This window comes from Cynocephalus volans, chromosome 10 (genome assembly GCF_027409185.1).
Source record: "Cynocephalus volans isolate mCynVol1 chromosome 10, mCynVol1.pri, whole genome shotgun sequence".
NCBI lineage: Eukaryota > Metazoa > Chordata > Mammalia > Dermoptera > Cynocephalidae > Cynocephalus > Cynocephalus volans.
The window spans coordinates 18,394,337-18,409,718 of record NC_084469.1 but is presented as its reverse complement, the minus strand read 5'-3'; the positions used below and the strand labels follow the sequence as shown (position 1 = coordinate 18,409,718).

Genomic DNA, 15,382 nt, shown 5'->3' with positions numbered 1-15,382 from the left:
GTATCAGTTTTAACTCTATATCCTACCAAAGAAAAATTGATAATTGAAGTATTAAAAACAGCCATTTGTAATAAATCTAAAAATATATATTCAAAGTCAGTGGGCAAAACAAAAAGGAAAAGAAGTCAAAATGAATCTAAATCAAGAAGTAAGCTGTGTTCATTGATCAGAAGACTCAAGATGTCACTTATCCTTAAATTAATTTCATAGACTTAATACTATTCACCAAAAAATCCAAGTATTTTTTTGTGTGTGGATATCAAAGTGGTGATTCTGTATGTGGAGCTGTAAAGGAACAAGAATAGTTAAAATAATGCTGAAGGTCAGAAAAGGAGGACTCAACCTGATTTCAAAGTTTTCTATAAAGTTACAGTAATCAAGAGTGTGGTAATAATGAAAGTAAAGACATAGAAATCGATGGAAGAGAATAGAACTTACAAAAATAGACCTACACAAATATGGCTGATTGATCTTTGGCAAGCTGACAATGTTGATTCAATGGAGAAGGAATAGTGTTTTCAAGAAATCTTGCTGGAACAATTGGACATCATATGCAAAAAAGTTAACCTTGTGTAACAGCTCACACCTTATATAACAGTTAACACAAAATGGATGGTAGACCTAAATTTTAAACATAAAACTTCGAAAATAGAAAGTCTTTGTGCTCTTGGGTTAGGCAAAGAATTCTTAGCTATGACATCTCATCAAAATTAAGAACTTGCTCTGTGAAAGGCATTATAGGCAGATTCAATAAATCTACCAGGGTGGAAACAAGTTTTAAACTGGTGAATTAAATGGAGTTAGTAGTTGGATCAGTAGATAAATTGAAACTTAGAATTCTATTTTGGAGAAATGGCAAAAAGAGGGAATGGGTTTTAGTTCTATGGAGGTATGTCATTTTCACACTCTGTTGGTTTTTTTCTTTTGGTTTTGGTGTGGCTGGCCAGTATGGGGATCCAAATCCTTGACCTTGGTGTTGTAACACTGTGCTCTCACCAACTGACCTAACTGGCCAATCCCACAATCTGTGTTTTAAAAAATAATTGCGAACTCTATAAAATCAGGTGCATAAAACTTCTCTCTGCTAGTCATACAGAAATGTCGTAATACCTTTACATCTAATGTTTACACCTTGCCAGTACACTGATGTAACATTATGTTTGGTATTCATGGGAAAATACTTTGTTTTAATTTTTCCATTTTGGTAAATTTCTTATTCTCGGTAATTTTTTTCCTTTGGTAATATTTTAAAATATGATGGGTAGTTTTAAAAAATATTTAATCCACATACAAAATCATTTTAATTTTTCCCTGTGTTTTTTCTCTTCCAGGAATGCTTCTAGTTACGTCAGACACCCTTGGCCATGATTTTCATGTCTTCCAAATTCTGACTCATCCTTGGTCTTCTTCACAAAGTGCTGTCCACCATCTGTACACTCTTCACAGGGGAGAAACTGAAGCCAAAGTAAGTTGTATATTTTTTTCAGGAGGTGATTTCTTTGTATAATATGACATCTCATTTAGCTGATCACTTATATTACATTGGAGCAAAATGTTAATGTTAATGAGAAAATATTGCTTTCTGTGATAGAGTAGATAATTAAGAGAAAAAAATCCCATTTTGACCCAATAAATAAATAAGCAATAGATGAACACCTTATTGTGAAAAAAATTAATGAATTTTGAGGAAAATGTTCTGTTTATACTGTTCCTCTCACCATAATACCATTTCTTGCCCCAGAGAAAAACCCTGTCATTCACTAGATACCTGTCTCTTAAGATCTTTTACTATGCCTTTTGATTCTATATACATTAGTGTGTAACACACGCACACATACAAGCACAGACATATTCTCATATACACAAAAATAATTTAGTTTCATAATGGACATGGATATACTGGAGCAGGTCACAATGTCTAGGGAGAACCAGTCGTGCATGTCTTCCCTGAACAACACTGCATTTAGTGACATCACATTGGTAATGTGAAATCACCCATGGTGGGAGTATTTTATTGTGAAAATTGACAAACACTACAAATCAGGGCTATTTTTTCCTCAGAGAGCCAGTTTTAAAATATTTATCAGCACATAACTATGCACATGTGCATGAGCACACACATCATATATATAGTTTACTGAGTACTTGTATTAGGCACCAGGCTAAGTGCTTCATGTGAAATTATTATTCTTTTTTTTATTAAAAGGATGCCTGGTAAGGGGATCTTAACCCTTGACTTGGTGTTGTCAGCACCACGCTCTCCCAAGTGAGCTAACTGGCCATCCTTATATAGGGATCTGAACCCTTGGCCTTGGTGTTATCAGCACCACACTCTCCCAAGTGAGCCATGGGCTGGCCTGAAATTATCACATGATAGATACCGTATATTATCTTAATAGCTTAAAATCCTGAATATCCTTTAGTTTCACTGAACCAGTGATTTTGTATTTACCAGTATACCACTGTATATACGTATTCTAAGAGAGAGCGTATTAACCCTACTCTATCTACGGGATAGTCCATCCTTTCCGAATAGTGTAAAGTGCTATTTCTTTTAAATTTCCACCAAAGTAAATAGGTATAATAGAATGAAATATTTTAAATGTATAGGAATCTATGAGTTTATAATAATTCCTAAGGAAAAAAAAAAAAGGTATTGGGAACTACTGTAGGTTGTTTACTGACTCATTATTCTGAAAACTGATTAATAAAGGGAAGGCATCCAGCATTTACCCTTTCTTGTATCAAGTTAATAAGACAACCAAACAACTGAGGAATAATTTTTCTGTTGAAGAATTCCAACATAAACCAAGTTCAATAAAAGAATTTTAAGACATTCTTTTAAAAGTTTTTTATAAACATTTTCTTAAAAAGTTAAGAAAAGAATCTTAAGAATCATTAAATTGCTACCCCTAATGAAATAATGGACCTATGCAGTAATCATCTGTGCCTGGTTTTAGCTGATGAATCTTAACATTACTAAACTGGAACAGTGAGATATTATGTGCTTTGAGATGCAAGAGGTTGTATATGACATAGTCTATGAAATTCTCTTGCTCAGCCTTCTAAATTAATTGAGTATAATTCAGCTTCTGGATATGATTAGCATTTTAAAGAAAACACAGAAATAGGTAGGTAGGTTAACATCATGAAAATGCAACTAGCCTACTCTAAAATGTGGGAAGTTTTATATTAAAAATGTGAACTGTTTTCTTTAACAAATAATTGTAACAGGAAAATAAAGGTTGGTGTGTGGTGGGGGAAATGTGAACTGTTATATATTATATGATACTTTCTATAGTCTCCTTTAAGTACCAAGTATGGACCTCAATTGAATCTTTTTTCATACAAACCAAGTATAAAAAGATATTTTATATTCAAGTGGTGAGATTTTTACATTTGACTTATTAGATGATGATAAAGAGTTGAAACTCCTTATTTTTTAGTGATAAAAACTATTTACAGTTGTCTGGAATTTGCTGTTAAATAATCTAGCAGTAGGAGAGGGTTTGTTTGGCAATAGAACAAATAGATGACAAACGAAAATAGAGGGATGGTTATGTTAATTAGAAGAGACAAGAGACACATCAAGTAAATGCAATGTGTGAACTTTGTTTGGACCCTGATTTAAACAAAGTATAAAGAGAGAATTGGAGAAAATTGACCACAACTGGGTATTACACAATATTTTTCAAGTATTATTAATTTGCTGGGTGTATAATTGTGTTGTAGTTCTATTTTTTAATGTTTTTATCTCTTAGGCACATATCCCGAACTCATAGTGTGGTATTTACAGATGAAATGATATGATATTTCTAATTTTCTTTAAAATATTCTGTCAAAAACAAAGCACAATGAGATAGGTTCAATAAATTTTCAAAGTATTAATAATTATTGAAGCTAGGTTATTTCCATGTAGGTGGTTCATGATTGCATTTTCTATCCTTTTGTGTATCTTAAGAAATTTCTCTAATATAAAGTAAAAATAAAACAACACCCTTCACGATCATTATGCTTATTTTACTTACTTTAGCTTCATAACATAATTTATTGTTCATTTTCATAAACTTTTCTAGCTACTGTGATTTATAGTAGCTCTCTTGCTTTATATAAAGAATTCTGTAGAGTTTTTTATTTAGATTGCATTGAAATTACATTTTAATGCAGTTTGAGCTGACATCTTTACATTATAGACGTTTTGCATCTAGGAATCATTACATTTTATAATTAGTTATTGTCATGGGTCTGGCAAAACTATTGATTGTTTTGTGTGGAATGTATATCTTCCTGCTTTTGCAAGACTCTTGTAAGATCACATAGTTTTTCAGTAAATTTGGTTGGATTTTTCTAAGTAGAATATATTTTTCTGAAAATCATGACACTTTTTTAACTTTTTCCATCTTTATTTTTCTATCTTATTACATTGGATAAGAACTCCAACACATTGTACAACTGTAGTAGTAATAGCTTTTAAAATATCTACTTTCTATTTTCTTTGACTTTATTGTTTTGCTCTGTTTCTAGCATCATGTTTCTCATTTTGCATGTAATACATGAAACATTTCGAAGTAAGTTTTCGACTATTCTGAAGTATATGGAACAAAACATCAAAGTTACCCATTAACCTCTTTGCACCCAAGCTGCCTTGCTTGGTGTAACATTGTACATAATCTGTTGTGCGTTCTTCAAATTTGCGTACATATTTACATAGATGAATTTGTCCTTAACAATGCAGTATTATTGTATCTTTTCCAATTGTTAGCCTGGCACTAGAGATCTGAAGATTTAAAAACAGTAATTTTACTTAACCTTTCTGATTTGAGTTCTAACATTTAAAGATTGTCTGATCTTAATAGCTATGTACTTTTAATTTTAATGAATATGCAAGGGAAAACGCAACTTACTGATTGATACAGAATAGATTACAGAAATGAAATGAATTTGTATGTTTTTCTTAATCTCATTTATTTTATTCTGCAGTTAAATTTGGAAAGTTTTTGTGGGGAGGTAATTTTAAACTGTGCAAATATCCCATTCCTCATTATAACTTTTAATTAATTCTTTTGTTTACTTGTATTATTTTGGTCTCATACATTTTTATTTCATTTAATGGGTTATATTTGTATTTATTTATTTTAAAGCTCAAAATGTCTCAGATTTGGCCAATGGGAGCCCATTAACTTGGTGTCTGTGTCCTTTTGACATATCTCCATCATTATTTTGAGCATGTCCTTACTTTCTGGCACCTAACTTGCTTATTCTTAAGTTTAGTTACCATTTGTTTTTGTTTCTTTTGTATGAAAGTTTTAAATTAGATGAGTAGTAACCCTGTACCAGCCAGCTGTTTCTGCCTCCCCACCCCCAACACCTAGATGAGCATTTTAGGTAAAGATTTAATATTTCAGTATGATTCTGGGCACATTTTATTTCTTTAGAATTTCAATATTTTAAGCACTTTACACCTATTTTTGATACCTCTTTTATCTTAGTATTATTTGCGATCTAATTTATGTATAAGTCCAATATGGAAATAGAAATCTTGCTTAAGCACCACGGTATCTCTCATCCTTAGAATATTGCTTTGCATATTGTAGGTACAAATGTTTATTACTACCAATGCTATTCCTATTTAACACACAGGAAAACCAAATAGAAATTATTAAAATGATTTTGCTCTAGGACGCATCCTGTAATTTAGGAGGTTGGGAATTTATTTTTTTGGCAGCTATCCAGTGTGTGGTGAAGATGGGAATTTTTAATCACCATACATCCGAGACCTCAATTAGTGAACATTAAATTAATTTTTATAAAGTTTTACTGAAAATTATTTTGAACTAACAGGTAAAATTTAACAGCAGTAAGGAAATCTATGTGGCACATGGTCTCTCTAGCTGTCTTTGGGTGCTACAAAATCATGTTATTCTATATTCTTCCATGAACTGTGAGGATACTTTAATCAGGCTAGGAAAAGAAAAATCATGTATGTGGATCTCATTATGCCGAATTAAGCTGTTTTGAATTCTATGACTTGGGATATCCTCTGCACCTGACAGTAATTTCTCTCATAAAGGACATAATGCAGTACAAAAAAACAGTCCTTATTTTCAATAGTTAAGTATAAAGTATTTCCATAGTGTCTTACTCAAACAGACTCAGTTCTTTTTTATACTTAGCATGCTAACTTTGGTAAATGGCAGACTTACTTTTGAAACATCTGTAAATTAGGTAAGTGTTAATTTTACAATATTAGAACTGTAATGTAAAATAGTATGATTAGTATCTTTAATTGTTAAGAGGAAAATTGTCTAGCTATTTAATATTATTAATTGATATTTGGTGGGTATTTCAGATAAAAGCAAATATTTGTTTTTAGTGTGACTATGTCACACATATTGATTATGTGGTTATGCTTATCCTGATATTCAAATTTAACTGGACTTTCTGTATTTTTACTTGGTAAACCAGGCAACCCTGTGCATGGTCCGATGGTCATGTATCTTTCTTCAGTTTCTTTTCCAAAAAGTATAAGTTTTCTTGAGATATAATTTTATCTATCTATTTATTTATTTATTTTTAAATTTTATTTTGTCAATGTCAATATACAGTGTGGTTGATTATTGTGGCCCATTACCGAAACCTCCCTCCCTCCTCCCTATCCCCCCACAACAACCTCATATCTGTTTGCTGTCGCATCAACTTCAAGGAATTGTAATTGTGTCTTCCTCCCTCCCTCCCCCCCAGTTCATTTATTTATTTTTAGCTCCCACAAATAAGTGAGAACATGTGATATTTCTCTTTCTGTGCCTGACTTGTTTCACTTAATATAATTCTCTCTAGGTCCATCCATGTCACTGCAAATGGCAGTATTTCATTCTTTTTTATAGCTGAGTAGTATTCCATTGTGTAGATATGCCACATTTTTCGTATCCACTCATCTGATGATGAACATTTGGGCTGGTTCCAACTCTTAGCTATTGTAAAGAGTGCTGCGATGAACATTGGGAAACAGGTATACCTTCGACTTGATGATTTCCATTCCTCTGTGTATATTCCCAGCAGTGGGATAGCTGGGTCATATGGTAGATCTATCTGCAATTGTTTGAGGAACCTCCATACCATTTTCCATAAAGGCTGCACCATTTTGCAGTCCCACCAACAATGTATGAGAGTCCCTTTTCCTCCACAACCTCACCAGCATTTATCCTTCAGAGTCTTTTGGATATTAGCCATCCTAACTGGGGTGAGATGGTATCTCAGTGTGGTTTTGATTTGCATTTCCCGGATGCTGAGTGATGTTGAGCATTTTTTCATATGTCTGTTGGCCATTTGTATATCTTCCTTAGAGAAATGCCTATTTAGCTCTTTTGCCCATTTTTTAATTGGGTTGCTTGTTTTTTTCTTGTAAAGTTGATTGAGTTCCTTGTATATTCTGGATTTTAATCCTTTGTCAGACATACATTTTGCAAATATTTTCTCCCACTCTGTTGGTTGTCTTTTAACTCTGTTAATTGTTTCTTTTGCTGTGCAGAAGCTTTTTAGTTGGATATAATCTCATTTATTTATTTTTCCTTTGGTTGCCTGTGCTTTTGGGGTCATATTCATGAAATCTGTTCCCAGTCCTAGTTCCTGAAGTGTTTCTCCTATGTTTTCTTTAAGAAGTTTTATTGTTTCAGGGTGTACATTTAATTCTTTAATCCACTTTGAGTTGATTTTAGTATATGGTGAGAGGTACGGATCTAGTTTCATTCTCCTGTGTATGCATATACAGTTATCCCAACACCCTTTGCTGAAGAGGCAGTCACTCCTCTAGTGCATAGGCTTGGTGACTTTGTCAAAGATCAGATGGCTGTAGGTGTGTGGGTTGATTTCTGGGTTCTCTATTCTATTCTATTCCATTGATCAGAGTGTCTGTTTTTATGCCAGTACCATGCTGTTTTGGTTGTTTAGGTTGTTCACTTGCCTTTTTTCCATTCTTCTGAAGTAAGCATTTAATACGATAAATTTCCCCCTTAGTACTGCTTTTGCAGTATCCCACAGGTTTTGGTATGATGTATGATTGTTTTTATTAGTTTCAATAAATTTTTTGATTTCCTGCTTGATTTCTTCTTGGACCCATATGTCATTAAGTAGAATGCTGTTTGTATAGTTTCCAGAATTTCATTTGTTATTGAATTCTAATTTTAATCCATTATGGCCTAAAAAAATACATGGGATAATTCCAAGTTTTTTGAATTTGTTGAGACTTGATTTGTGACCTAACATGTGATCTATCCTGGAGAATGATCCATGTGCTGATGAGAAGAATGACTATTCTGAGGTTGTTGGATGGAATGTTCTGTAGATATCTGCCAAGTCCAATTGGTCTAGAGTGTTTAGATCTTGTGTTTCTCTGCTGATTTTTTACCTAGATGATCTGTCCAATATTGATAGTGGGGTGTTCAGGTCTCCTGCTATTATGGTATTAGTGTCTATTTCCTTCTTTAGGTCTAATAGAGTTTGCTTTATAAATCTGGCTGCTCCAACATTGGGTGCATATATATTTATGATTGTTATGTCTTCTTGATGGATCAATCTTTTTATCATTTTGTAGTGGCCCTCATTATCTCTTTTTATGGTTTTTAGTTTAAAATCTATTTTATCAGATATAAGAATAGCTACTGCAGCTTGTTTTTCTTTTCTGTTTGCATGGTAAATCTTTTTCCATCCTTTCACTCTGAGTCTATGTGAGTCTTTATAGGTGAGGTGGGTCTCTTGAAGGCAGCATACAGTTGGGTCCTCCTTTTTAATCCAGCAGCCAGTCTGTGTCTTTTGATTGGGAAATTTAATCCTTTTACATTGAGTTGTTATTGAAAAGTGTTGATTTACTCCTAGCATTTTATTGATTTTTGTTTGGATGTCTTAAGTGTCTTTTGTTCCTTTCTTTCTGATTTACTGTTTGTCTTCTGTATTTGTTGGTTCCTTGGGTTGTAGATAAACTTTTTTTTTTCTCTTCATTGTTGGTATTTTTATTTTACCAGTGGGTTTTGATTTTTCTTGAGTTTTTATGGCAGTGGTAGTTATTTTTCAGTTACCAAACTCAGTATGCCCTTAAGAATTTCTTGTAAAGGTGGTCGTGTGATATTGAACTCCCACAGTTTTTGTTTGTCTGAGAAATATACTATTTGCCCTTCATTTTGGAAGGATAGCCTTGCGGAGTACAGTATTCTTGGCTGGCAATCTCTGTCTTAGTATTTTGAATATGTCATCCGATTCCTTTCTGGCTCTTAGGGTTTGTGATTAAAAGTCTGTTGTTAGTCTGATTAGGGCTCCCTTATAGGTGATTTGACACTTCTCTCTTGCAGCTTTTAAGATTCTCTCTTTGTCTTTGAGTTTTGCCAATTTGAGTATAACATGTCTTGGAGAAGACCTTTTTGGATTGAATAGAGTTAGGGATCTTTGAGCTTCCTAAATCTGAAGATCTGTCTCTTTTCCTATATCTGGGAAGTTTTCTGCCACTATTTTGTTGAATATGTTTTCAATGCAATCTCCTTTTTCCTCCCTTTCTGGAATACCCATGACTCGGATATTTGAGTGCTTAAGGTTGTTTGATATCTCTCTTAGATTTTCTTCAATGTTTTTAATTCTTTTTTTTTTTTTTTTTGTCTGCCTGTGTTATTTCAAACAGCCCATTTTCAATGTCAGAAGTTCTCTCTTCTGCTTCTGGAAGTCTGCTGGTTAAACTCTCTGTTGTGTTTTTTATTTCACTGAATGAATTCTTCTGCTCTGCAAGCTCCACTACATTTTTTTTCAGGGCATTGATTTCCTTGTACATTTCTTCTTCCAGGTCCTGTGTACTTTTCCTCATTTCATCGTGTTGTCTAGCTGAGTTTTCTTGTATCTCATTTAGTTTCCTTAGAATTATCACTCGAAATTCCTTGTCAGTCATTTCAAGGGCTTCTTGTTCTATAGGATCTAGATCTTGAGAGTTATTACCCTTTGGTGGTGTACTTTCTTGATTTTTCATATTTCTGGTATCTTTCCTTTGACGTTTAGGCAGGGGATTTCACGGTCCACTGCTTTGACACTATTGTCTGGCTAGGATGCTGCTGGGGCTGCCAATTTGGCATGGCTGCCTCAGTGTCTGCTTGGTCGCCCACTGGTGCCTTGGGTGGGTGGTCGCCTCGGGTCTTGGGCCTCTCCAGGTAGGCGCCTCTCTGGTTGGCACGCACTCATCTGGGCTGGGGATGGAGTCTGGTGGCAGCGAGGCCTACCTGCTGGGTTGCGCACTGGCATCATGGGGTGCTTGGTCTCCACAGATCTTGGGCCTCTCTGGTAGGGCACCTCTCTGATCAGCGCGCACTCAGCTGGGCTGGGGATGGAGTCAGGCGGTGGCGAGGCCTACCTGCTTGGTTGCGCGCTGGCACCGCGGGGCATGTGGTCTCTGCAGACCTCAGGCCTCTCTGGCAAGGCACCTCTCTGGTCAGCGCACACTTGACTGGGCTGGGGATAGAGTCTGGCGGTGGCGAGGCCTACCTGCTGGGCTAATGCACTGGCACCGGGGGCACCGAGATATAATTCAAATACTATAAAATGCATTCTTTTTAAGTGTACAACTTAGTGGTTTTTAGTATGTTTTTAGGGTTATGCAAGCAATCACCACTACCTAATTTCAGAACATCTTTATAACCCTTAAGATAAATCCTTATACTTTTCTAGTCAGTTCTCATTCCTATTTCCCCAGATCCTCAATGTTCTTGGGTGCTAATAGTAATTATATAACTAAGGACAAGCTAACTACTTACTCTGTTCTTCAAGTTACTCATCTGTAAAATAGAGCCAATACCTATGTCATAATGTTTCGTTGTGGAAATACCAGAAATACTATATGTAAAATGCTTAGCAAAGCACCTGGGACAGTAGATGCCAAATAAAGAGTCTATATTAAGACCTCCACTTTTGGCCAATATGCAGTAAGAGGAACTGGATTTACTGTACTCCAAAAAACTAAAAAACATTGGTTTTCTAGACACTGTCCATTAGTCATTGAAAGATGGTGATCTCTGAGAGATGGAAAACAAATTAGAGGAGACCTATTATTGCCCCAGCTTACTGCCTTGAAAGAATTTCTAGTTCTCACTGCAGGTGAAGCCTGGTAGTTTCCCTAAGTTGATGAGATATTGCTAAGGGTCCAGGGAGACCAAGGGCATAGATTAGCATAGACATGAAAGCTGCAAAGAGAAAGAATCCCAGAGATCTGCAAAGGAGATCTGAGAACATGGAAACAACCACTATCAGACTGAGAAGGAAAAAGTAAAGCTATCTTTATTCAAAGGTGATATGATTGTCTATGTAGAAAATCTAAAAGGGTCTATAACAAATTAAGAACTAATACATGATTTTAGCAAAGTTACAGGGTATTATATCAATACACAAAAATCAGTTGAATTTCTGCATACCAATTGATAAATGATACTTTAAAAAACATTAAAAATATAAAATGTGGGTGGACATACAATGTGCAAGACCTATACTCTGAAAATTGGAAAACATTGCCAAGAGCAAATAAAGACCTAGATAAATGGGGAGTTAAACCAATTTCTTGTGCTGTGCCTAACATTACAATATCAGTTCTCTTCAAACTGGTCTAGATTAATTTGAAAAATAAATTCAAATAGATTCAGTGTAATCCCCATGCAAATCCCAGTAAAGTGTTTTTTGTGGAAATTAACAAATTCTGAAATTCACATGGAAATGCATTGGCCTTATTATAGGCAAAATAACTTTAGAAAGAAAAACAAAGTAGGATGAATGTCACTATCTGATATCAAGACTTATTAAAGCCACAGTAATCAATAGGGAGTCCAAGAACATGCCCATACATAAGGACGGCTGGTTTTCAGCAAAGGTACAAAGATGCACCTTTGCCTTTTTCAACTTCTGGTGGCTGTCAGCATTCCTTGAGTTACAGCCACATCATTAAATGTCTGTGTTCATTGTCAGATTGCACCTCTTCTCTGTCTTCTCCTTTTCTGTGTTTCATGGATATTGATGTGATTGCCTTTAGTATCAACTTGTATAATTATGGATAAGCTTCTGCTGTCAGAATTTATAACCTAATTACATATTTTGCCAAAGAGTCACTCTTTTGCCCTGTAAGGGACAAGGACATGTCTTTTATAGGGACTATCTTTTATCTCACTACAATTCATTCTCTGCCTCCAGAATTCATGTTCATGCCATGTGCAAAATACCATTACCCCAAACCAACATCCCCAAAAGTCTCAACCCATTACAGCATCAACTCTAAGTCCAAAATTTCTTTAAAGTATCATCTGCTCAAAAGCTCAATCTTGTCATCTGAATTACCCAAACTTGTTTGGTTGAAACTCTAAGATCCATCCTGGAGCAAAATTTTCTCTATCTATAGATCTGTGAAACTACAATAAAAGTTATCCCTTACCAAAATACAAAAATAGGATATACATAGTATAGACATTCCAAAAGGCAGAAATCAGAAAAGAATAAAGGAGTCACTAGTCCCAAATATTAGCAAATGTTGTCCAGCTACACCCTTGGCTTTCTCTCCCAAGCTAACTGTGAAACTTTTGATACTAGCATCTTTTTTTTTTTTTTTTGTTAGTAGGATATTAAAATACCAGAAGATCCAAAGGAATCATTATTTACTGGTAAAGTTACTCCGAAAGGCAGTAAGGGAGACATTTGGGGTCAGGGAGATATTCTGGAAAAGTTGAAATCATATTATAAATTTCATCATCCAGCCATGATGGAATAATAGAAACTGGATAAAATGTCCATATTGATCAATATTCTACCAGAGAAAGAGAATCAGTTGGACATTAAAGGGATTTATTGGCTTACATGTTTGTAGGGCTGATTAGACAAGCCCAAAATTTGTAGGGCTGGCCATAAGTAGTGTCAGGCTGGAAATTCTTGGGCAGGAGCTTTTGCTTCAGTCCATAGGTTCACAGTCAGCACGTTAGCTGAATGAACCCCAAGATGCCCTGGTTGTAGTAAATAGAAATCATTTTAAAGAAACTAGTATTATTATGCTCAGTAAAAGGAAAATATGCTTCTTTTAAATTACAGGTAAGAAATCTCAGAAAAGAAATAGAAAATATGAAAAACAACAAATTGAATAAAAAAAACAACCAATGGAATGTCTAGAATTTAAAAATACAATATCAAAAATAAAAAGAATTGGATGTGTTAACAACAGAATTGATAAAGAGTAAATGAATTTGAAGATAGAAATTGCAAAACTGAATGAGAGAGGAAAAGTAGAAAAGTGAGGCTGAGCAGTATGTGGGATAACATCATATCTAACATACATGTAGTTTTCATAGGTGAGGAGAGAGGGAAGGAGGGAGAAAAAAATGTGAAGTTGGAAATCTTCCCACTTTAGTTGAAAGACATAAATTTACACTTTCTAAAAGACAAGCAAATACCATATAGCATTAAATACAACAAAAGCCATGTCTAAGGATATCATAGTCAACTTCCTAAAAACCAGAGTAAGGAACAAATGAAAGCTGGCAGAGGGAAAAAATACATTACATCCAGGGAAAGTACATTTTAACCAACTATTGACTTCTCATTGGAAACCATGAAGTCAGAAGACAGTAGAATAACATATTAAAAGTACTGAAAGAATAAAATACAACCTGAAGTTCTACATCAAGCAAAATTATCCCTCAAGGATGATAGAGCAATAAACCCAGTACATCCATATGATGTGCCAAAGGGATACGATGTGAGAAGCAAACTTGGGTCTTTATGAAGTAATGAAGAATATGAGAAATGTAAATTTCTCATTGAATACAAAGGGTGATTTTTTTTTCTTAATTTGTTTAAAATAAATAGGAATGACAAAATTATAATTTTATAATTTTTATATGTAATAAATTATAACATTATTTTATGGGGATTATATTGTATGTACACATGTATATGACAACTATGACACAAAAGACAAAAGTTGCTGGGATAGGGCAGATATATGGAGTTGTATTACTAGGTTACTAGTAATACTAGCTGTATTACAAGGTTAGTTGTATCACAAGGTTTAATATGCTATACATTAAAAAAACAAAATGGAATACTAAAAATTCTTTGGTTGACTTCAAAGGAAGTCAGAAAAGGAAGGGCAGAGGCACAAGAACATGAGGGGATAAGTAGAAAAAATATTAAATGGTAAACCAAAATATGCATCATTACATTCAATATTAATATACGCCAATCTAAAGGAAAAAATTACCTATAAGAGATTCATTTTGAATATAGAGACATTAATATGATAATAGTAAATGGATGTTAAAAGATACATGATGCAAATAATAAACATAAGAATTCATCTTTAAGACAAAGCCTATTACCAGAGATATTTCATAATGTTCCAGCATCAAATTATCAGGAAGATTAAATGTGTTTCAAAATATCTTCAACAAACATCAACAGAATTAATAGGATGAATAAGTAATTGTGCAATAAGCATTGATAATTTTAACTGCACTTTCTCAATATTTGATAAAATACATGGAGAAAAAAGACAAATTATTGAACAATACCATTAACCACTTTGTTGTATTAGATAAACAACTAACCCCAGTAACTGCAAAATATGTATTTTCAGTTATGGCATATATACTTTGAGTGGATATGAAACAGTGGTAATAGATGGGACTTACACAACAGACAAAACGTTTACTATTAATGGATTTAGATGGTGATCAATGTGCGGTGCAGGGCGCTGTAGACTTGATCAGCAGCTTGATTCCAGTCATTCCCATTAGTGAACGGAACTTTACCTTGGGCATGAGTGACCCAAATTGTTCAATTGGCATTTCTTTGCACAGCTCATGGCTCCAGAGAGGGGAATCTGTGATTTGCCAGTATGTAGTAGTCTTCCAAAACTGTTGGCCAGGCCATTGCCAACTGCCCCAAAGTCAGTAAAAATAAAAATTTCCCCGGAGTGTTGCCTAAAGTAGGAGTCAGCAAACTTTTTCTTTAAAGGGTCAGATAGTAAATATCTTTGAGTCTGCATTTCATATCATCTCTGTACTCTGCAGTTGTCACACAAAACCGTCTATAGATACTACGTAAACAAATGGTCATGGTTGCCCCAAGGTTGTAGTTTGCCAAACCCTGATTTAAAGCAGGGGTTTTCATTATTCTCCTGTGATGATTGCTTCTTACTTCAGTCAGCCTTCCAGAATTGTTGTTGGGATTATACAGCTGCCACGGCCCCTTGGTCATCATCAGGTCTCATTTTAGCTGAACCATCAGTGAATCAGACCCAAGTATTTACAGAAAGCTCTGTGAATCAAAGGCCTATTGAGCCAGTAGAGTTGCTCCAGGCAATGGAGTAGGAGAGAAAATAGCTGTA

At 34.5% G+C, this 15,382-nt stretch overlaps 1 protein-coding gene across 8 annotated transcripts in view; it reads left to right on the top strand.

The window, feature by feature from the left end:
* BCAS3 (BCAS3 microtubule associated cell migration factor) overlaps positions 1-15,382 on the top strand; it is a 601,295-nt gene that overhangs the window by 212,929 nt on the left and 372,984 nt on the right. For all 8 annotated transcript variants that reach the window (XM_063109232.1, XM_063109228.1, XM_063109233.1 and 5 more), the window contains exon 14: positions 1,332-1,465. In XM_063109232.1, the coding sequence (XP_062965302.1) occupies positions 1,332-1,465 (134 nt within the window). The remainder of the gene's footprint in view (positions 1-1,331; positions 1,466-15,382) is intronic.